This window comes from Artemia sp. Qi Xiang Cuo, chromosome 14 (assembly GCF_049724085.1).
Source record: "Artemia sp. Qi Xiang Cuo chromosome 14, ASM4972408v1, whole genome shotgun sequence".
NCBI lineage: Eukaryota > Metazoa > Arthropoda > Branchiopoda > Anostraca > Artemiidae > Artemia > Artemia sp. Qi Xiang Cuo.
In genome coordinates, this window is record NC_142807.1 from 1,945,787 (window position 1) to 1,968,024 (window position 22,238).

Below are 22,238 nucleotides of genomic sequence, written 5' to 3' on the forward strand. Positions count from 1 at the left end.
GAAAAACTTTAGCGTAAAGAGCGAGGCGTCGCGGAGGGGACAGCCCCTTTCATATACGGAATAATTTCTGTTCGTTTTTAAGTTTCAACGTCGTTCCTTACTTTCAGTTAAAAAAAACTTGTTTTTTTTATTTAATCCCCTTAAAGTCCATTGGTTCTAAATAGCGCTAGATCAAAACTTGAAGGAAGTCATTCAGATTTAAATAGTCAAAAGGTGTAAGAATAGTGCCTTGGACCGAGATGACATTTGGGACAATATAGCCTATTTCATAACATAAAGAAATTGGTAATCTTCGCTTTGTTGAATTCAGAATTATGCAATGATTTTGAGTTAGTACAACTCGATTGTGGAGGCGTAAATAACTTCAGAATACAAAACTTGGGATCGAGGGCGAGGGCAACCTTGCACAACCAAACAAGATAATGAACAAAAACGTCCGTATTTTAAGATCACAATATTTAAATTAAATAGCATATTTTTAAGTTAAGTAACCCCAATAAAATAGCACAGTTAAATATTCAAGTCAAACAAAAATTGCCGTCAATACAATTAAAATTGTAGCCTACTCTCCCTCCCCCCCCTCAAAAAAAAATACTCACCGATCTCCGCCGCCAAGAAGCTAGCTTTGCTAGAAGAACCCGTAGAATAGACAACTGTGCCAGATTTTGACTGGGTTTTTATTGAGAACTTGATGGTCCCCGAATTTCGGGGAAGCGATACTGGCAAATTAAGAAATGAATCTTTTTCCAAAAAAGAGATATCAACTCCAGGGGCAGCCTCGAACTCGGGACTGCAGTCCCAACTAACAGCATGCACATCTGCGTGTTGTGTTCTATGTCTGGCACGACCAAGAATATCAATTCCATTGTATGTAACTTCTTCAATACATCCTCGAAAACTTTCTAATAGTCCTAGGAATATTTCTCGGAAGTCGCCCACTCCACCAATGAATACTCCATAGTGGATATTCAGTTCGTAAAAACGACCCTCGAGTTTGACTCTGAAATGAGAATGAATGGCTATTATTTAAAGTAATTTTTCGTTACAAAAAAAAAAAAAAAAAAAATCAAATTGAATGAAAGATCAAAGGGTTAAAGAATACATGTAGACTAAAAATTCTTGCCGATAAAATCTTAACCCAGTCAAAATTAGTTGTTAGAATAATAATAAGATAAGATATATTCATTAATAAAAAACGAAATCATAGAACAAATGTACATTTCGTGGATCCCCTCAAAGGTTCGATGGACAGATGACCATCGGAAAATAACCCCTTTTAATGTTTTAATTTTTTATTCTATTCCAGGTTTAGACGTACCATCTGACGGTCTGTCAACAGATCTCATAATTATCATGTTTAGTCATTTTAAAATTGATATTATAATTTCTCATAGTGCATATAAGAGGAGTTACTAAGGGGAAAACCTCGAATGGGAGGTGATACGACACGGGTAAAACACGTCAATTCTAGAATACTCTTGGCTGGAGCTCTCTGCTGTAGATAGTACAGAAAATCAAAACAGTTACGAGCGTACCTCATCGGTCAGTTTTGCCAAGTATGGCCCCGGACGGTTCCCCCAATGGATAATAGTTCTAATACTTGTAAAACACTGACATAGAAACCGCGTCAAGACACTCTTGTACTGGTTGAGGAGCATTAGTGGCACATTTACCAGAAATTGTTCTTCTTGCTTCTCGATTTTGGATTATATAGAAAGGAGTAACATAGGTCCTTGGGGCACTGGCAAAAGTAGGATTAGCGTATTCAGTACCGGGTCTAATGAAGATGTAAGAATTTGAAGGGATGATTGATTAGGGAGAAACTATTTGCATCGTAAAACAAGTCCTAAGTTCAGGGAGTAAGGTAATCACGCTTCTAAAGGGTTTAGTCCACGGGAAATCTGACAAGAAACTCATCCTAGAATGGGTGATTTTGCTCAGGATTTTGTTTCACTGTTCTCGCTTGGGAGATAAGCTTCTCATCGGTTTTATTTACATTAAAAGTCAGGGTCCAATTATTAGTAAAATCCTCAAACCTGCCCTGTCCTTAAAAAGATAATTCCGATCCCCCTTGGAGATACTAAGACCCCCCTCAACAATAATATGTCCATATACTCAATACTCAGATAATGCTCAATTTTCACATTGGAGGGGCCCTCGGGACTAATAATGTTGTTTCTGACACCAAACGGTCCCAATCCTACACAGAGATATTCTTTATAAACCTGGATTGGCAGTAAGTACCAAAATCCTTTGGTTTCAGAAATTTAAAGTTAAATATAAAAGTGTTTAGGCTTAAATACATTTACTACCTTTACGATACCTCTACAGCCTGCAGTAAAACTGAAAAACTGTTAAACTGCAAAACTGATCCTGAATAATTAATTAGAAATTATAGTATAGAGTCGTAGAACCATTTTTTTCCCCTTGTAGTCATAATAAAAACTTCAAAACTAGAAACAACTGTTTTGTTGGGTTTATCAACTTAAACAGTCCTTAAGCTTGACAATACTTAAACTTAAGAAATACCAACAATAAAGTCTTACCAACTTTCTAAAATTAGTGTTGATGAACAGCTTTTGTTTCTTTCAAGTTGTTTATTTTCCTCATTTTTTTCTGAAACTACTAAGATACTAAAGCATAGGATTTCATCTTGTTGAACTCTTCAATTTCAAGGGAAAATATATCTCTCGTTTCCAAGCTAAGAGCCGGGGGAAGGGAATTAAAATTTTGGAATTTGAAACTAAAGAAACGTAAAGAGGGTCTCCAGTGGTAATAAGAAATTTAATTGGTGAAAATGAGAATATAAACTAGTAGTTGCAGCTAAAAAAGTAACAACAGTAAAAACTGCGATTTCATGAAGCAATTTCTAAGAATGGTGACTTCAAGTAAACAAGGGAATGTATCCATTCAGCAATAGTCTTATATCTTGCTATTCAAAACTACCTAGTATTCATTCAACCTGATGTGCGCTCTGGAACTCGCAGAATTGGGATTTCAAAGTTGGGTTTCAAAACACTGCAACTCCAATTGTACAAAATAATGTGTATTAAAGCAATTCCGCAACTCCGCAACTCCGCAGTTTAAGTAACATATTTTGAAAAACTATTTCAGATAAACAGACTCCTCATATTAGCCTATGTTCTTAGATTTCTCAAAAACTAGCGCTTTACTGAAAACACAAAACCGGCGTGACAAAACAGGATTTGGAACAGACAAATGCTTAAGTAGCTTTCAGAAAATAAAAGACGCATTTGTAGCACTTTTAATAGTCTTTCATTGGCCATAAAACCATTAAGTTTTACAATACAATTTTCGTTTTCTAAATAAACTCAAGGAATCTTAAATTTCTTTAAAGTGCTAGTTGTCCAGAATTCTACTTACCCCCGCCTTGAACAATAAAAAAAAATTAACTTTTTGCATGCAGACACTGAAGTGCCTACTTTTATCTTCTTCTACTTCTTTTTTCTCCGCTGCTAGAGGGGTGTTAAAATGTGAATAAATATTTAAAAAGATTGGTCTTAACCAAGATTAGAACGTTGTCAAATACGTGTGAAACCAAGAGTCCAAACCACTGGATTATTACCTTTTGCTTAACAATGTTCTTTCTATACTTTTTTCTGTTCCTGGTCGCTCATTTATAATGAGCTAGAAATTTATAACAACAAGATAGGCTAGAACTCAAAGTTCGATCAATACTCGATGCGTCTTTTTTTATGCCCTTTCCAAATATAAATCAACATAAAAGAACATGGATAAAATCAAGAGCTTTAAGTTGAGCCTTTTAAAATTTCGTTACGATATTGTGAGTTGTCTACAAGTTTCAAATGTGTCAATTGGCTGGGGGGGGGTCTCTTCCTTAGATATTTTGCTCCCCTCATAGATTTGGAAAGATACTTTTTTGGAGTGTTTTCATTGAAAAATACTCTTTCTTGGTATTTTCATGTAAAAAATTAAAAAGAAACTATAAACTGCCCCCTAGTTATTGAAAATACATTTTTACCCGAGCCCACACATTTTTATTTCAATTGACGCCACTAGCCCAGCCTGGAGCGAGTCTAGCCATTTGAACTAGCCTAGTTCTACTGGTAAGCAGAAGATTCCGAAAACTTATTAAGAGAACTGGGAGGATGAGTATACAATATTGGACATTGTGATCCTCAGGTTTGAGTTTCACAACCATGAAGATTATGGCAGTACCCGTATCATCCTTCCCAGTCTTTCAGCTCCAGAAATGGCACCCAAAGTGTCATTTCTGTATGCCAAATGCCACTTTATGAGCATGAACATTTCAAATCTATACAAACAAGGGCTATATATGAAAATTAGCTTTCAAATGAGCCCTTAAACAGCTCTCTATGATGTTTGAGTCCCTACGAGAGGTGAAGAAAAAAAAAATGAAAAGGGACATCAGCATTTTTCATACAAAAAGTGACTTTCCTTGTTGTTCATAGTGGGGAGGGGCTGTAATTTTCCTGCTAAATGTGCTGAAACGAAAAGTGCACTTTTTATTTGGATGTGAAGCCATGTTTAAGGGGTTTCAGGCTCTTTTTTAAATTTATGCTGTTAAGAAACTGTTATGCTGTTATGCTGTAAATTTCTTCTGAAAATTTTACTGTTAAGATTATCAAAATAATTTCGGAGAGGATGTCAACAAGTTAAGGAGGCAAAGACAATTAAGTAAAAAAAACTAAGAATCAACTATAAAATATACCTATAAATACAAGAAATTGTGGAAATATGAAAAAATAAATGTGTAAAAATGTGGAATAAGAAATGCACAACAATTTAGGTTTTCGGAGGGGAGGAAGGAAATAATGTGTGACATTATTTGATTTAATATGATATCTAGGATTAATCTCTAGAAAACCAGCAAAAACTGACACACTGAGTATGGAAGTGAGAAGAACAGATAATATGTCAATCATATATGAACGATGATCAAGGCAAAACCGAACCTAAATTGAGAGACATCATCACAACAATTTGAGAAAAGTTTTAAGATGTCGTCATTCTCAAAATTAAAGGATATGTTGGTTTCAGCGGTACACTATCAGACAAATTCGAGTGCGGCTGCAGTAAGGATGTAGAAATGGTTGCATAAAGTAATTAGCAAAGGAAATTAGCATAGTAACCAAGATTTTTAAAACCCGTTATAAAAGAAACTATCTAGTGAAACAATCCCTCAATTGAAAGTAATCTAGTAATTATAGCTATTATAGAGGTTCATGTTAACAGTAAAAGTTTATTGCGGAAACGAATTTTCGGGAATTCTGAAAAAGAGCTTGAAACCGCTCAAAAATGGCAGCGGATCAAAATGAAAAGCAATCCATAGAAATCAATATGGTCAAAAACCCAACGCTGAAGCATTTGAGCCCTCCAGCGTAAAAAGCAAGGAAAATCACTTTTTTGCATGGGTAGCAGCGTTGTCTCATTTTCTTATTCACTTAGGGCAAGTAGCACACAACAAAATCATAAAGAGATTTACAAAAGCTCATGATTCTTACCAATATGCTTTTTGTAAATTGATCTTGTTATGCCATCGTAAAGGGCAATAGGGCAACATAAAAGGCACTTTTTGGTGTACTACAGCGGGGTATTGGAAAGTTTTAGGGGCATCAAAATGGGTAGCCAAGCAAAGTTTTCACAATAGTTTTTTTACTTTCCAAACCCCGTCAAGGCATGCATAAAAAACTACTTCTGTCACTAGCATTACACACAAGCCCGTTTTTGGGGGTGGGGAGAGAGTATTGTTGTCCTAGAAGTATAGGAATTCTTTTTTTTAAACCTATAGTGAAATCATATAATTTTTTTTTTAATTCTTCATAATGTTTAATGATATGAAAAATTCTTCTATCATGTTTTAATGATATGTTCTCCTAAAATTTTGCAAGTCAAATGAAAAAATAACAAAACAATACATTTTTATGATAAGTTGTATTTTCAGCACTGTAGGAAAAATAACAATGATAACTTCACGAGTTTCTGTAAACTACATTGCTATAAATCTAAAAAAATTAATATCCTTCCACTTTCTACAATATATTTCATAAAAGCTGAATTTTTATCTGTAACTTCTCAAAGATAGCAATAACAATATACTACAAGGGCTCTTTACATGACAAAATTGCATTTCTTTTTATGGGGATTGTATGATAGGTTGGAAGTAATCCTTACAAATAGACAAAGGTGCATTTGCAAGAATTATTGCGCAAGGCCGAACCCAGTATTTTTTTTCGAAGGAAGTTTTACTCAATTTTTTTTTGGGGGGGGGGGGGTTAAACAAAAAAACTCAAAAAGCCATGCAAAATTTGTTTATGTTCATTTTTGTTACGTTTTTACGAGTCAGACAAACATTTCGGATGGGGAGGGGGTCAAAACCCCTTACCCCTCCCCCCTGGATACGGAATTGTTATTGTATGTGATAAAAAAATGAACTAAAATTAACTTTAAGAAGAAACAAAGTTTTCCTGGTGAAAAGTTGAGAGCGGAGTCAAAACTTAAACCAAAGAACAATTACTAATTCACAGTTTATGCATCCTGTATTTTGAAAACCCGATCCAGTAAAATTATCCGTGGCATTTCTCTGGTTTTAAAGAATTCTGAAAAAACTATCGCTTTACTGAAAACTGACCATGCTTGGTTTTTCAAGAAAATTCTAATTGTATACCAAAAGTTATCAATATCATGCCTGATGAAATACTATTGAGAGCCTTATAAATTATTCTTTTATTTTCTGCAAGCTACTTAAGGACTTTTTGATCACAAGAAAACATCTCGTTTTTTTTGCCGGGTTTGTGTTTTCAGTTAAGCCTTAGTTTTTTGGAACTCTATGAATATAGGGAAATATCACAAGTCGCTTTATTTTTGCAGATAAGCTAGTTTTGCAGATATGTGCTTCATAAACTAAGGAACAAAAATCTTTGCTCGTTAAATTTTCCAACTCCGCTATGCCTGGAGTGCAATACGTGCTTCTGGGTAAATCTTCCGACCCTTCTCTTGTTTTTCCCCCAGATCTCTCAAGGTACCCATTTATATCTGGGTCGACTTGAGATAGGCAAGCCCTATCTCAAAATACCACTACTAAGGGGGCAAGGCCGTACCCAGTATTTTTTCGGAGGGAGTTTTAATAAAAAAAAAATTCGGGGGAGGGGGCGTTTACACAAAATAAAATAAAAAAAGGCATACAAAATTCGTTTATATCCATTTTTGTTACGTTTTTAGGAGTCAGACAAACATTTTTTTTGTGGGGGGGGGTTAAAATCCCCTACCTCCCCCTGGATACGGCCTTGTAAGGGGGGCACCAGTAGCCCGGTGATTCTTGGTTTAACTTTTTCTCTTTTATTTTATATGGAGACAGTGGGCCTCAGTAGCTAAAGCTTGTACTCAGTTTAATAAATCCGTCCATAATATTAGTAATAATAATAATAATAACCTAGCCCTAAATATTTGATAGCAATTAAAACAATCTTTAATAAGAAAATTTTGACAGCTTTTGGAAAGAATTTAGATTTGTTTCTGTATAAAATTCCTACTAAAATTAATATCCAGGCCTAAATGATTGAAATTAAGTTCGTTTTGAATTTAGCATTGTTCCGTTGGGTAATGCTTAGTTCAACGGTGCTAGTTGTTCTTAATTTCAACTAAACCCATGAAGTAACGCTGGTATTTTCGTTTCAGCATTTAGCTGATTAGTTTGGCTTCAAATTAGTATGTAATACATAAAGTTTTGTTAGGTTTGAGGGTGATTAGAAGTTGAAGTTATAAGTTATGGAATACCCTACTCCTTACTCCTTTGATGTATGGAAACCAGAGTAACTGGAATACTTTTTTTATCGAACGGGAAGTTAACAGGAACGTCTGTTCATAGGATTTTCAGTATTCTTTTTTTTTATTGTACACAACTCGTGAACATAGGTTTAATACTTACGGAATTGTCACTTAATAGTGTCATAACCACGTTAAGATGGTAAAGACTTTACCCAGGATTTTTTTTTCGGACGGGGTTTTACCCAAAGAAAAATTCAGGGGGGGGGGGTTACACACAAAAAAACTAATAAAACGCAGACAAAATTTGTTTATATTCATATTTGTTACGTTTTTATGAGGCAGACAAACATTTCGGGGGGGGGTTAAAAACCCCCTGACCCCCCTCCCCCTCTGGGTAGGGGCTTGAACATGGTGTCCCTTCCCTATTTAGTGTCGGATTTAGTTTTCACTTTTCTTACCTCTTAAAGCGTCTGTTTTATTTCTTTTTGCTGTTGCACCTTTGAATATTTTTACAGGTTAAAAATAAATCATCATTTTCGTGATCAGCGGGTGAAAAAGTGCTGCTGAGATATTTCTCAGTTTTAATTAATCGTCACACAGACTTCCGAGGTTGTTTCTAAGGATTCTAGTATGCTTAGGAATTTTAGCCTGAAAGTAAATTTACATGTTACTATTCAAGCTTACTTTGTGGAATGAATTTTGTCAACAACTAGAACAAGGTCATCTTGCTGTCGATCTAGCTTAACTTCATGCCAGCCAAGGTCATTCAGCTTCAATCCTCTTGGGGTCGATAATTCAGTTTCACCTGATCCTAGGTTTATTCTCACCTGAATAAAAGAAACAAGTTTTAATAAAATAATCACTATACGGACATCATTACAGGGATCAAAATAATCTCTGAGATTTATGTTGAGCAGCAACATACAGTTTCCAAATTTTGCCCATTTAGATTAAGACAAAAAATTGTAAATCAAGTATAGTCCATAGGGTGTCCGGCGTTAACCCCCCCCCCCGGGGACTACCCCTCCCCCTGCGTAAAATACCCCCGCAAATACACCCCCGGACCCCCCCCCCCGCAGCAAATACCCCTCGTTGAAAATACCCCCCGGAAAATGCGCCCTCACCGTGGAAAATCCCCCCAGAAAATATGCCTCTCCGGAAAATACTCCCCCTCCCCGTGGAAAATACTGCCCCGAAAAATACCCCCCAACGAAAAATTGTTTTAAAATAGAATTTTAAAACAAAGCTTATTGTTCTAACTAAACGGCCATCGTGTTTTAGGAACCGTTCTTAAAGAATTAGAACAAAAATTGAAAACTTTAGTATAAAGAGCAAGGTATTGTGGAAGGGGTAACTCCTTTCATACACGTTATAATTTCTGTTCGTTTTAAGTTTTGATGTTGCTCCTTGCTTTCAGTTGAAAAAGTTGTTTTTTTAAATTTAATTTCTGATCTATTTAAATAATACCGGGAAATCCGGCTCTCCCTCCATGAAAAATTTCGGTACCTGAGTATTATACGCCATTTCCTCAAGTTTACGACGTGTAAAACTCGAGAACAAACCGGTTTCTTTGTTAATTTCTTTTCCGGAAGGGGGGGTATTTTTCACGGGGGTATATTCCATGGGGGGTATTTTCCGGGGTTATTTTCCGAGGCGGAGTATTTTCCAGGGGCATTTTTCGTGGCGGGGGGGGAATTTTCTGTCGGGTGTATTTTCCAGGGGTTAATCACCGAGGGGGGGGGGGGGTAAACACCTAAAACCAGGCCATACATAGAAAGAATAGGGTGTCAAATCTGAAATTTAAGGTTAGGCTATTAGTCGCCACGGTGGTGACAGTTTTGACTCATGATTTGGAAACAGAGGGTGACAGTTTTTGCGTATGATTTTTAAACAGAGGGTAGAGGGGGGCTATGAAAAGTTGATGAAGATGCACTAGATGCTCTTTAGAGGAATCTTCTGAGGATCGCTTCAGTTTAGCATTGAAACGAGTGTAGCACCATACAATAGACTGTCCAAAAAATGTAGTTCAATCCCACGGTCTGGGGATATAACTGAAAAAGTATTAAAATTCTTCGATCACGTCTTATGGATGAAGGATGATAAACTACCAAGAATTGCGGATCTTTGCTATCCAGCTACTACTTACTGAAGCATGCCGTACTTCATTGAGACCTTGTAAGTAATTTCTTTCAGGGGATGCACATAAAAATTACCCAAACCACCAAAAAACAGTAATTTATGTAAAAATGGGTTATGAATTAAATCAAGATATCTCGGAAAGTTTTTTAAAGGCAGTGCAGGGTTAAAATTTTGACTCTGAATTGTGCTTGCATTATATAAAGTATTTTGAATTATTAGATTTTGGATAATATTTTTAAATAATCAATACCTGCTTCATATATTAATTCTAGGAGAAGACCTGGTCAATTGTAACCCATAAAAAAATCAAGGGCGAGGAGTAAAACCGGCAGAACCAGACTCTGAATAAAAACTTGGCAATATTTGCTAAGCATTCTTAGCCTAGAGTTTATTATAAGGGAGGGTAGAGAAACGTGTAAAATCAGAAATGAGAAAGTTAAACAATTAAAATATATGCCAAATGCACAGTATTACTACTACTGCTTCTACTACTACTAACAACTCACCGCAGCACCAAGCCACCTGAGGCCAACGCAGATACGTGCACTCCTTCTCCACCCCAATCTATTCAAAGTCCCCCTTTTACCCCCGCCCACGGAGTTCCGTTTAGCCGTAGACGGTTGGCCGAAAAGAACAATCTTCGGCAATCTATCATCCTTCATCTGCACAACGGGCCCTAGCCACCTCAACCTTTCTTTCATTATAGCACTAGAGAGCGGTATTGAACTACATTTTTGTATAGCCTATTGTTTGAAAAACGGTCAGTCAGCCGGCTACCCAAAACGATCCTTAAGCAATTTCTCTGGAAAACGTCTAGCAAATTTTCCTCCGCTTTTTGGAGCGTCCATGCTTCAGAGGCATATTTGACCACTGTCATCACTGTAGCTTCTAATATTCAAATACACGGTATTAAGAAGATTAATTTCCAAATCACAATATTTCATGGGGTTTAGTCATCTTTTTCAAAATTGCCAGCCGAAGGGACGAGGAAACTAGTACAGATTTTCAGGTGAATGATATAAGGGTATACAATATCTTAAGCATTAGTACTTATGACAAAAACTTCAAACCTTACAGTTCAAAAACAATTTTTTAGGGTATTACTATTGAAAAATACCTTTTTTTGAGTATTTTCCTTGATAAAAAAAATCCTTCTCACGTTAAAAAAAATACCCCTCCAACGCTATTGGGAATTGACGCCACTACCCGAGATTAGTATTAACTATGTTTTATGAAAATAAATACATATCATACAAAGGGGGCATCTTAATTTAAAAAGGGATCTTAAATTTAAAAAGGGACTAGGTAGATTGCAAAAAGACTGAAAGCCATCGTCCAGGGTAAAATTTAGCAGCTACAAGTTACCAGAAATAGATTATATAAAACCAAACATTAAATAACAAGCGCCTCTTCTGGAAAGAGGCTTTTGGACTTTAAAAGATAGGCTATGTGCTCTACAGATGACGATTTTTGTATCTATGCTGTCTAGGGTTTCACAATAGAGATAGTAAATTAATAAAAATTCATGTTGGTGGGGATTTATGAGACCATTGTTTGTAAGTGAAGCGGCTTTCACACTACGTGAATTTTCTTTTTTTTTAATTGTAAATTATTAATATCTCTCACACTAAGTAAAGTGGTATCTAAGAGGATACAGTGTTTGAACCCCCCCTCCCTCCAGAAGTCAGGGTCCGACTCTTAAAAAGTTAACAAAAATGCATATAACCAAATTTCGGATGTGTTTTGTAAAGTTTGTTTTTCGAAAAAATCGAACAAAAACATGCACTATCCAATCAAAAATCCTTGACTTTAAGCATAATCTTTCACACAATCTAGTTCTTTCACACCGCAGTGTATAAATAATAGAAAATTATATTTATACTATCTTTATACAGTGTTTCACACCAAGAAAACTTAAAAATCGATAAAACGCGGAAAATCTTAGTCTAAAATCATCAAAAATATCATGAGCAGACTAGTCAACAATGAAAAAATTGAATAAAGATGTATATTCAAGCTCTTGTCAAGCATGAATGTTTTTTTAAGGAAATTTTATTAATATATTTTCAAAATTTAGTTATTCTTCTTCTAGGAATTCTAGTTTGTTGCTACCACTTTGAATATACCACTACATAATATACACATAACCGTCAAATTCTAGGCAGATGATAGAACTACCTACGATACGGAGGAAATTCTTTTTAAGATTACATGAGGTAATAAAAAGTCTCAAGTTATGCGAGCGTGAAGAGTTCTACGGCAAAGTGTGAGAGCACCTTCAAAAGCAAACACGTTCTATCCACGTAGCAAGTTGTGATGCTCCTTTACATGGTATCCGAAATTCCCGAGGCAAAAAGTTTAAACAACCTTAATCTATCCTCTAATATTTGTATCGTCCGCTAGCGGATTCATAAGTACTGTATGTTCATTAATACGTGGATGAAAGCGATAAGCCCTGGATAATGTATATTCAACTTTTGTTCTTTATCACTCTTTTCATTGTATAAATTTTAAATTATCTTCGGAAGTCTGAGTAGGCTTTTATTACTATGTTTTTATTGGTTCTACAATTTGTTTGTTATTTTGTTCTATTTTTTGAAACGGCCCTCTTAAATTTGTTTTATATATTTTTTCGTACCGACACTAATGTGTTTTTGCCATATGGAAAGATTTGATTTCGTTGTTTATATTTCTGAAGCAACTTCCTAATGTTAATGGAAGGGTATTTACTTTACAAAACACAATTTTGGACGTTAAAACAATTTTACACAAATTCAGAACAAAATAAATATAAAAAAATCATGTCTTAAGCAAATGCACTTAAATGAGAATTAAAATGTTTTTTTCTCAAAATCCATTTTCTTGCTTCATTTAACTATAATGAATTGCCTCATATCTCTTAAAGTTTATATGAAGTGATTTGTAATTACACATCAGCTACATAAAGGATAAAAGGAGTGGTGAGAGACAAGTGCCTCAAAGAATGCATTTTAAAGCTCGAATGTTCAAACTCTCATTGAACCTTCATATGAAAATAGAATGAGTTTTGGAAAAGAGGGGGAGATATAAATTTATATATAGTCCCTCGTGATTCCTGGGAAAATGGAAGAAACATCTTAAGATGGTTGAAAGTAAGGGAAATGGACTACTAGGAATCATAGGCAGTGCAATCGCGCTGCCTAAGTAAAGAACGATGTTGGCACAATGTATTGTTATTTTAATTTTTTTTTTTTTTTAGGCCAGGGCACATCGTATCGTAGGCGTTGTCGTAGAAACTTATAAAAGGGCTCATTCGAATGGAAATTGGATTGGCTTTTGCCTTTTTTAATAATCGAAAGTGATTGGAAGGCAATTAACACCCCTTGCAAGCCCACCATTTCCCCAAACACATCCAATCAAAATTTTGAGATAGCCATTTTGTTCAACGTAGTCGATTTCCAGATAGAAAATGTATTTTTGAGGAGGATACTCCCCCGCAACCCTTGTTGGCACAATGTATTATCTTTTTTTACTTTAGACTAGAGCACTTTGTATCGAAGAATTTGCCATAGAAACTTAGAAAAGGGCTCATTCAATTGGAAATTGTAGTGGCTTGTGCCCTTTTTTAATAGTCGAAAGTGATTGGAAGGCAACTAACAACCCCTTCCACGCCCACTATTTCCCGAAACACATCCAATCAAAACTTTGAGAGCCAGCTTGTAGAGCGTAGTTGATTTCCAGATAGAAATTATGTTTTTGAGGAGGACATTCCCCCACTGCCCTTAGGGCAAGGGTTGTAAGCTATGCCCTGGGAGCATATAAGGTTTTTATAGAAAGCGTAGTCGTAGAAGCTTCAAATAAGACTCATTTGATGGGAAATTCAAAGGGCTAGTGCCCTTTTTAATAGTCAAAAGCGATTGGAGGGCAACTAACCCCCCTCTCACGCCTACCTTTTCCCCAAACACATCCAATCAAAATATTGAGATATCCGTTTTGTTCAACGTAGTTTCAAGTTCCGAAAATTAGGTCTTTGAGGATGAAACCCCCCCCCACAGCCCTCAGGTCAAGGGTTATTAGTTATCCCCTGGGGGAATATAAGGTTTATATAGAACGCGGTGTCGTAGAAACTTCATAAAAGGCTCATTCGATTTTAACTGAAATGGCTAGTGCCCTTTTTAATAGTCGAAAGTGATTGGAAGGCAACTAAAACCCCTTCCACGCCCACCATTTCCCAAAACACATCCAATCAAAATTTTCAGATACCCATTTTGTTCCACGCAGTTTCATGTTCAGGAAACTATACTTTTGAGCAGAACAGTCCCCAACAGTCTTCAGGGCAAGCGTTATAAGTTATGCCCTGGGGGCAATATATGGTTTTTATTGAAATCTTTGTCGTACAAACTTGAAAAAGGGGCTCATTTGATTGAAAATTCAAAGGGCTAGTGCCCTTTTTAATTGTCGAAAGTGATTTGATAGCAACTAACCCCCCCCCCCCCCTCACGCCCACCTTTTCCCCAAACACATCCAATCAAAATTTTTGGATAGCCATTTTATTCAACGTAGTTGAAAGTTTTGGAAATTAGGTCTTTAAGGATGAAAACCCCTCCCCCCTCACAGCCCTCAGGGAAATGGTTTTAAGTTATGCCCTGGGGCCATATAAGATTGTTATAGAAAGTGATGTTGTATAAACTTCAAAAAGGGATCATTCAATTGAAAACTGAAAGGGCTATTAATAGTCGAAAGTGATTGAAGGGCAACTATTCCCCCTCTCACGCCCACCATTTACCAAAACACATCCAATCAGAATTTTGAGATAGCCATTTTGTTCAACGTAGTTGAATGTTCTGGAAATTAGGCCTTTTAGGATAATAACCCCCTTAGAGCCCTCAGTGCAAGGGTTGTAAGTTATGCCCTGGGGGCATATAAGGCTTATATAGAAAATTGTTGTAGAAATTTCAAAAAGGGCTCATTTGATTGGAAATTAAAATTACCCTTTTTAATAGTCGAAAGTGAGTGGAGAGTAATTAACTGCCCTCTCACGTCCACCATTTCCCAAAAAACATTCAATCAAAGATTAGAGATAGCCATTTTGTTCAACGTAGTTGAAAATTCTGGAAATTATGTATTTAAGGATGACAAACCACCAAGAGCCCCCAGGGCAAAAGTTGTAAGTTATGCCCTGGGGGCATATAACGTTTTTATAGATAGAGTTGTCGTAAAAACTTCAAAAGGGGCTCATTCAATTGGAAATTGATAGGGATAGTGTCCTTTTTAATAGTCGAAAATGATTGCAGGGTAACTAACCCAGCTCTCAAATTCACCATTCGCCCAAACACATCCAATCAAAATTTTCAGATAGCCATTTTGTTCAACGTAGTAGAAAGTTCTAGAAATTAGGTCTTTGAGGATGACAACCCCCAGCCCTCACGGCCAGGGTTGTAAGTTATGCCATGGGGGCATATAAGGTTTTTATTTAAAATGTTGTCATAGAAACTTCCAATGGGCTCATTTGATTGGAAATTGAAAGGGCTAGGGCTTTTTTTAATAGTTCAAAGTGATTAGAGAGCGACAAATGTCCCTTTCACGCCCACCATTTCCACAAACACATCCAATCAAAATTTTGAGATAGCCATTTTGTTTAACGTAGTTTAAAGTTCTGGAAATTAGGTCTTAGAGGATGACAACCACCCTAGCAGTTCTTAGGGTAAGGGTTTTAATTTATGCCCCGGGGCATATAAGGTGTTTATAGAAAGTGTTGTCGTAGAAACTCAAAAAGGGCTTATTTGATTGGAAATCGAAAGGCCTAGTGCCCTTTTTAATAGTCAAAAGTGATTAGAAGGCTTAACATTTTTTTTTAAAGATCGATGCTGGTATAATGTATTATTTTTTGTTGATGTTATTGTTTAGACCAGGGTACTTCGTATTGAAGGAGTTGTTGTAGGAACTTCGAAAAGGGTTCATTCGATTGAAATTAGAGAGGGCTGCTCCAAGCTAAGGTTGGGACCTTGTAGCTATGATTCATGCCCCCGTCCCTAGTGAGGCTAGAGGATAGCCCTAAGTTGCACCTCATTGCGGTGGAGTGGTGAAACGTTATGCTGGTTGCCTAGTCTGACCGGCAGAATGGCTAAAGCAACAGGGTGCCAGTATTTTGGGGAGGTGCTGGTCAAGAAAATTCCCATGAAGCACCAATGGATACAGAAGATTTAGATAGAACAATTAATGCTACGGCGCCCATGGTAGCCGACGTGGACCAGGTTCGAATGATGTCTGATTCGAGAAGTGGTCTAATCATCCCCACCAAGAAACTTAAATTTGGTTCTTGGAATGTAAGAAGTTGCAAAGCTGAGTCAACTCAGATGCTCCTCGCTAATGAAATGAAAAAGTATGGTCTGAATGTCTATGGCCTTACTGAGACTAGATTGAACGAGATACTGACAAAATCAATTGACCTCACGGATTCAGAAACATTTAAATTCTACAATTCTTGACCGACTGATGGGAGCGGTCCCCACGGAGTTGGGTTCTTTCTGGACCCAATTGCTGCTTCCTCTGTCATATCTTGGCAACCCGTGTCACCAAGAATCTCTACCATAAGTCTTAAAGGCCAGATTAGTAACGTGACTATTTTGTCTGTCTAAGTGCCTATCAGAGATAGCCCTGATGATGCCAAAGATGCATTCTTCTTTGAGCTGCAGAGAATACTCGACTCTGTCCCAGGAAGCGACATACTATTTGTCGCTGGTGACTTTAACGCAAGGGTCGGTAAACCAGATGCAAACACCAAAGGAGTGATTGGACACCATACCATTGGATATGGATGCTCAGATAGCGAAAGGTTGCTACAGCTTGCCAAATAAAATAACATATGTCTGTTTAACACCCAGTTCGAGCACAAGAAGCACCATCTTGTGACCTGGAGATCAAATGACGGGGTCACCAAAGCACAGATCGACCATTTCCTCGTCAGAAGACGTTGAAGGAGCTCATGTCTGGATGCAAAAGTCTACAGAGGCGCAGATACAGGCTCAACAAACGGCTCCGATCACTTTCTTCTCACCTGTAAGATCAGTCAAAGACTAAGCGCCCACAAAAAGAAGATTAAAACCTATCGGTTTAATATATCAAAACTACTCAGTCCACAGATCAAGGCCAATTTCAAGCTACAGCTTAACAAACAATTAGAGGCCCTTACTTACTACACAGACATCGAAGACCGATGGTCCAAGCTGAAAGTCGTGACGCAAGAGGTTGCTGAACAGGTTCTTGGTCACACCAAGAGGAAACAAAGGCTCTGGATCTCGGACAAAACGATTGAGATAGTGGAAAAGAAACGACCCCTTCTCAGTGGCCCTAAAGAACCCCTAAAAAATGTTCGAAAGCTGTTAAAGCAGTCTGCTCGTTACGGCAGGGAGAAATACTGGTCACAAATGGCTTCTGATATACAACAAGCAGTAGAATCGGATAACTTAAGGAAAATATTCAAACTACTGAGGGAAGCGACAGGCAAGTCATCCATCTCCACAGACTCCCTGAAAGACAAATGGGCAACCTTATTCAGACGGAAAAAGACCGCCTTGAGAGATGGAAAGAACATTTCTCCGAGCTCCTTAATCCCACAAAGGCTCCGTGTGATCTACCCGATTTCCAGAGTGCACCGAAGGAGCCCAACCAGATAAATCTACAGCCACCGTCATTTGCTGATGTTCTGTGGGCACTGAAAAACATAAAAAATAACAAAGCCCCCAGAGAGGATGGCATCTCAGCAGAGATGTATAAGTTATCCCCACACTATTCTGTCAGCTGAAAGACTTGCTAGTTGAGGTATGGACGACAAAGAAATTCCCAAAAGATTGGAAACTCTCAGTACTTATACAGGTATATAAAAACGAAGACAAAGCAGTCTGCTGAAACTACCGATGTATATCACTAATAGACCACGACATGAAGGTCTTTTGCATAATCGTCCTCAACCGTTTCAAGGACTCCCAAGACAAGTTGAAAAGACAAGAACAAGCAGGTTTCAGACCTTGTAAGGGCTGCCAAGAACATATTCTTACCCTCCGCCTCATTCTAAAGCAGAGCAAGAGATTTCAACTGTCTGCTTTCATCGCCTTCATCGACTTTGTTGCCGCTTTCGACTCCCCAATCAGAACCGAGCTTTGGAAGATCATGGTGGAAGACAGTGTCCAAGCAGAACTGATCGAGATACTCAAAGGATCCTATAAGTCTATAATCACAAGGGTCCGAACTACCGACGTTGAAACAACAGAATTTGACGCTAAGTCAGGGGTGAAACAGAGGTGCCCCTTTTTGCCATGTCTATTCAATAACATAATAGAGTGGATAATGACGAATTCGCTTTGCATCCACAAAGGCTTTGTCGTCGGTCAGAAAGAAGCCAACGCAATCGCCCTGACAGACCTTGACTTCGCACCCGATGTGTGTCTCATGAGTAGCTCATCAGCTGAGCTCCAAAAGATTATCAATGATGTCTCATATACATAAAAGAAAACTGGCCTCGTGATCAGCAATCTAGAATAAAAATCATGAAAGCAAACGCCCCAAACCACCCAGATATCCAACTAGAGGGCGGAACCATAGAGACTGCTGAAGAGTTCTGCTACCTTGGTTCTATCCTAACACCAAATGGAGGTACAAAAGCTGAAACTAGAGCTCGAATAGAAAAGGCATGTGGTGTCTTCACAAGCATGAAGAAGTCGCTTTGGAATAAACATGAAATTAGTACCCAAACGAAGATGAACGTCTACAAGGCAACTGTTCAATCGATCCTGTTGTACGCCTGTGAAACTTGTGACGGAGAAACACGTTCACTAGAAGTATTCGGCCATCGCTGCATGAAACACATACTACAGGTCAGCCGATGGTTTCATATCTCAAACGCTGAGGTTCGAAGGCGTTGTGCCCAGAAGGCCTCCCTCTCGGTAATCATAAAACAACGACGACTAAAATTCTTTGGACACACACTACGACAACCAGCTGGAACTATATCCGGCAATGTCCTCGCCTGCGACCCCCTTTAAACTTGGAACCGGAGACCAGGCGGCCAAAGGAAGAATCTCTGGCAGACATTGAAGAATGACCTGGATCCTTGGGGTGGCTTCCGACGACACGGACGTTGTTGGGTTAAAACTGGCTGAAGATTACAGAAGAAGCTGCTACTGACAGATCGTGTTGGGCTACGTCAGTCATCCCATTGTCCATTGGTGCCGGGCAGGAGGGATCATCGTCTGGTTCCCGCCGAAAGTAAAAAGTAATTAAGTATGTTTAAAAACTAAATTTTGCCTTAAGATTAAATCAAAATGCACTGTTTTAACGCTAATTCCCTATAAGGTATCTCAGCAGCATCCCAAGAACGACTGAGGGTATTATGTTCAAACTTTCGGGGCTACTTCTGCTCTTAAAATTTAACCAAATCAAAATGGCGTGAGTGTATCCAAGGTATCAAAGAAAGTAAACAGTTTTTATTGTGAATGGTATTATGTTTTCCATTTCAGGTCAACTAGAGGGGGTATGAAACTTAATTAAACACTACTATTTGTGTCCAGACTTTTTAAAAAGATGTATGTTGTTAAAAATTGCTGAAAATTTTTCTCCTGCATACAAATACCAGGCCAACCTATAAAGTCTTAAAAAAAATGATTTGAAGTATTATTTTCTTTTTCCCTGAAAAGACTATCAAGGAGGCACACTTGTGCCTCTTTAAAGAGGCGACCCACCACAATGTTAGGCGATTTCCGGTCCTAGAGGTCGCAGAGAGACGGCGGTGATCGCATTTTGTAGCCCAAGCTCAAACTAGGAAACGTGCAAAATTTCATTCTCCTCCGACTTTATCTTCATGGGGTAAACTGGGCCAGAAGTTTCGACCCTCCCACCACAGCCCCCCTTTAACGTTGTCCGATTGGACTGAAATTTAGAGGTTAGGCTTTCCTAGGGCCCAGGAGCTTATCCTCGAAATTTCAGCTCAATCCGATCACTCCTTCCCTGTTTTCAAAAAAACAAATATAGCCACTTAAAGTTCATTTCTCTTTTTTTTTTGTTATCCACGCTTACAGGCCACAGTTGGTAACTGATCCGGGTGAATGAGAACTCATTCGAAGCAGAATTCGACCTGTTAGGGCCTTTTGATATTTTCAGACCGAAAAAATTATCCCCCCAATTTACATTTACGAAAAACCTCGTTTTCCTATAAGAGCCCGCTATAAGCTGGCTCTTATCGTTTTCCTATAAGAGCCCGCGAAAACGCGGTCTTGTTTTCCTATAAGAGCCCGCAAGCGATTTCTGGTCCTAGCGGTCGCAGAGAGACAGCGGTAATTGCATTTTGTAGCCCAAGCTCAAACTAAGAAACGTGCAAATTTTCATCCTCCTCCGACTTTATCTTCATGGGTAAAACTGGGCCGGAAGTTTCGACCTTCCGAACACAGCCCCCCTTTAACGTTGTTCGACTAGGTTGAAAGTAAGAGGTTAATCTTTCCTAGGGATTGGGAGCTTTTCCACGAAATTTCAGGTCCATCCGATCACTCCTTCCAAAAATAGCCACTGTTTTCACTGTTTTCCAAAAACCAAATATAGCCACTTAAAGTTCAATTTTTTTTTTGTTATCCACGCCTACAGGCCACAGTTGGCAACTGATCCGGTTGAATGAGGACTCATTCGAAGCAGAATTTGACCTATTAGAGCCTTTTGATATTTTCAGACCGAAAAAATTATCCCCCGAATTTACATTTACGAAAAACCTCGAATCCTGTAAGAGACCATGTTAATTTTTCCCACCACAGCCACCCTTTAACGTTGTCTGATCGGGCTGAAATTTAGAAGTTAAGCTTTCCTGGGGCCTGGGAGCTTATCCTCGAAATTTCAGCTCCATCTGATCACTCCTTCCCTGTTTTCCAAAAACCAAATATCAAGTTTTGTGGGGATTTGCTTGCGTCAAAAATAGATTCCATTTACTAAAAAACAATTACAATTGTGTCTCTTTAGTACTTCGGTTGATACTTCAGACGGGCAGGTGGAAGACCGGGTTACGATTCACTATCAGAGCAAATTTTTCATATACTGAATTTAAAGTTTAAAAAAGAAACTCAGTTTCTGTTTTAAGTTATTCGAAAAAAATTACATTTTATAAAGAGTTAAAGAGGCTGAGTTACAAGGTCGACCCTTAAAACAGCCTGTCGAGAAAGAAAAGAATAATACACAATCATCTAACAGTTAGTCAAGCAATAATAAGTAATAAACTGTACAAAAACGTGCAGAAATTATTTGAAAAAAACTACGTTTTCTAAAGAGTTAAAGAGGATGAGTTACAAGGTTGAACCTTAAAACGTACAGGGATTAGGAGGCACAGTTGGGGGGCTGCCGCCCCCAAAACCCCCCGCTTTCGCAGCCTTTAAATAAAAAAAAAGTTTTTTAACTGAAAGTAAGGAGCGACATTAAATCTTAAAACAAACAGAAATTATTCCGTATATGAAAGGGGCTGTGCCCTCCTCAACGCCTCGCTCTTTACGCTAAAGTTTTTATTGTTTAAAAAAAAGAGTTGTGAGAAAGTCAAACACATCCAGTCAAAATTTTGAGACAATTATTTTGCTCAGCATAGTAGAACGGTCCAGCAACTATGTCTTTAGGGATATTGGGCATGTCAACCGCCAACAATTATGCAGTTGGTCCATTATGCTACATTAAAAAAAACGCTACTTTTAAACTAAATTTAAAAAGCGTTGTGTTTGCGGTTGCCAATAAAACACTTCATCAATAAATCGAGAACAACGGGGGGTATTAAGTTGAAGCTTTTGGGGCTACTACTGTTACTACTTATGCTCTTACAATTTAAACAAATAAATAGAGTGTAAGCGTTTCCAGGTTGTCAAAGAGCATAGATAGAATCTTTTGGGGATCATATTAAGTTTATTTTTTCAGGTCAACTTGAGGAGGTATAAAATTTAATTAAAAAATACTATATGTGTCAAGATTAAAAATTGTTGAAGAAGTTTCTCCCATAGAAAGACAAATAGAAAGCCAAACCATGAATTATTATAGAAAAAAAAACCGAAAAAATATAAAGAAAATTTTTCTTTTCATGAACACGACTCTGTCAATAAAAAACAAACAGAAATTATTAAAAAAAAACTTTTTCCCCCAAAAAAGCTTTCCAAAGAAAAGTAAAGAGCTCCATTAAGTCAAAAATGGGCAGAAATTAAGTTAAGTAATAGTCCAAGCATAAAACTACCACAAAACACTATCAATAAATAAGTGAACTCAAAACAAACAGAAATTAGAATAAATAGCCGAGTCATTTCAAAACGAGCAAAAATTAACATTAGTAGGGTTGATAGCCC

The 22,238-nt window shown here is 37.6% G+C and overlaps 1 protein-coding gene across 2 annotated transcripts in view; it reads right to left on the reverse strand.

The window, feature by feature from the left end:
- The window catches only part of LOC148944032 (chondroitin sulfate proteoglycan 4-like), a 530,325-nt gene that overhangs the window by 275,227 nt on the left and 232,860 nt on the right, over window positions 1-22,238 (reverse strand). For both annotated transcript variants that reach the window (XM_089099784.1, XM_089099785.1), the window contains exons 3-4: window positions 8,455-8,592; window positions 600-1,000 (exon numbers count right to left, since the gene is read on the reverse strand). In XM_089099784.1, the coding sequence (XP_088955910.1) occupies window positions 600-1,000; window positions 8,455-8,592 (539 nt within the window). The remainder of the gene's footprint in view (window positions 1-599; window positions 1,001-8,454; window positions 8,593-22,238) is intronic.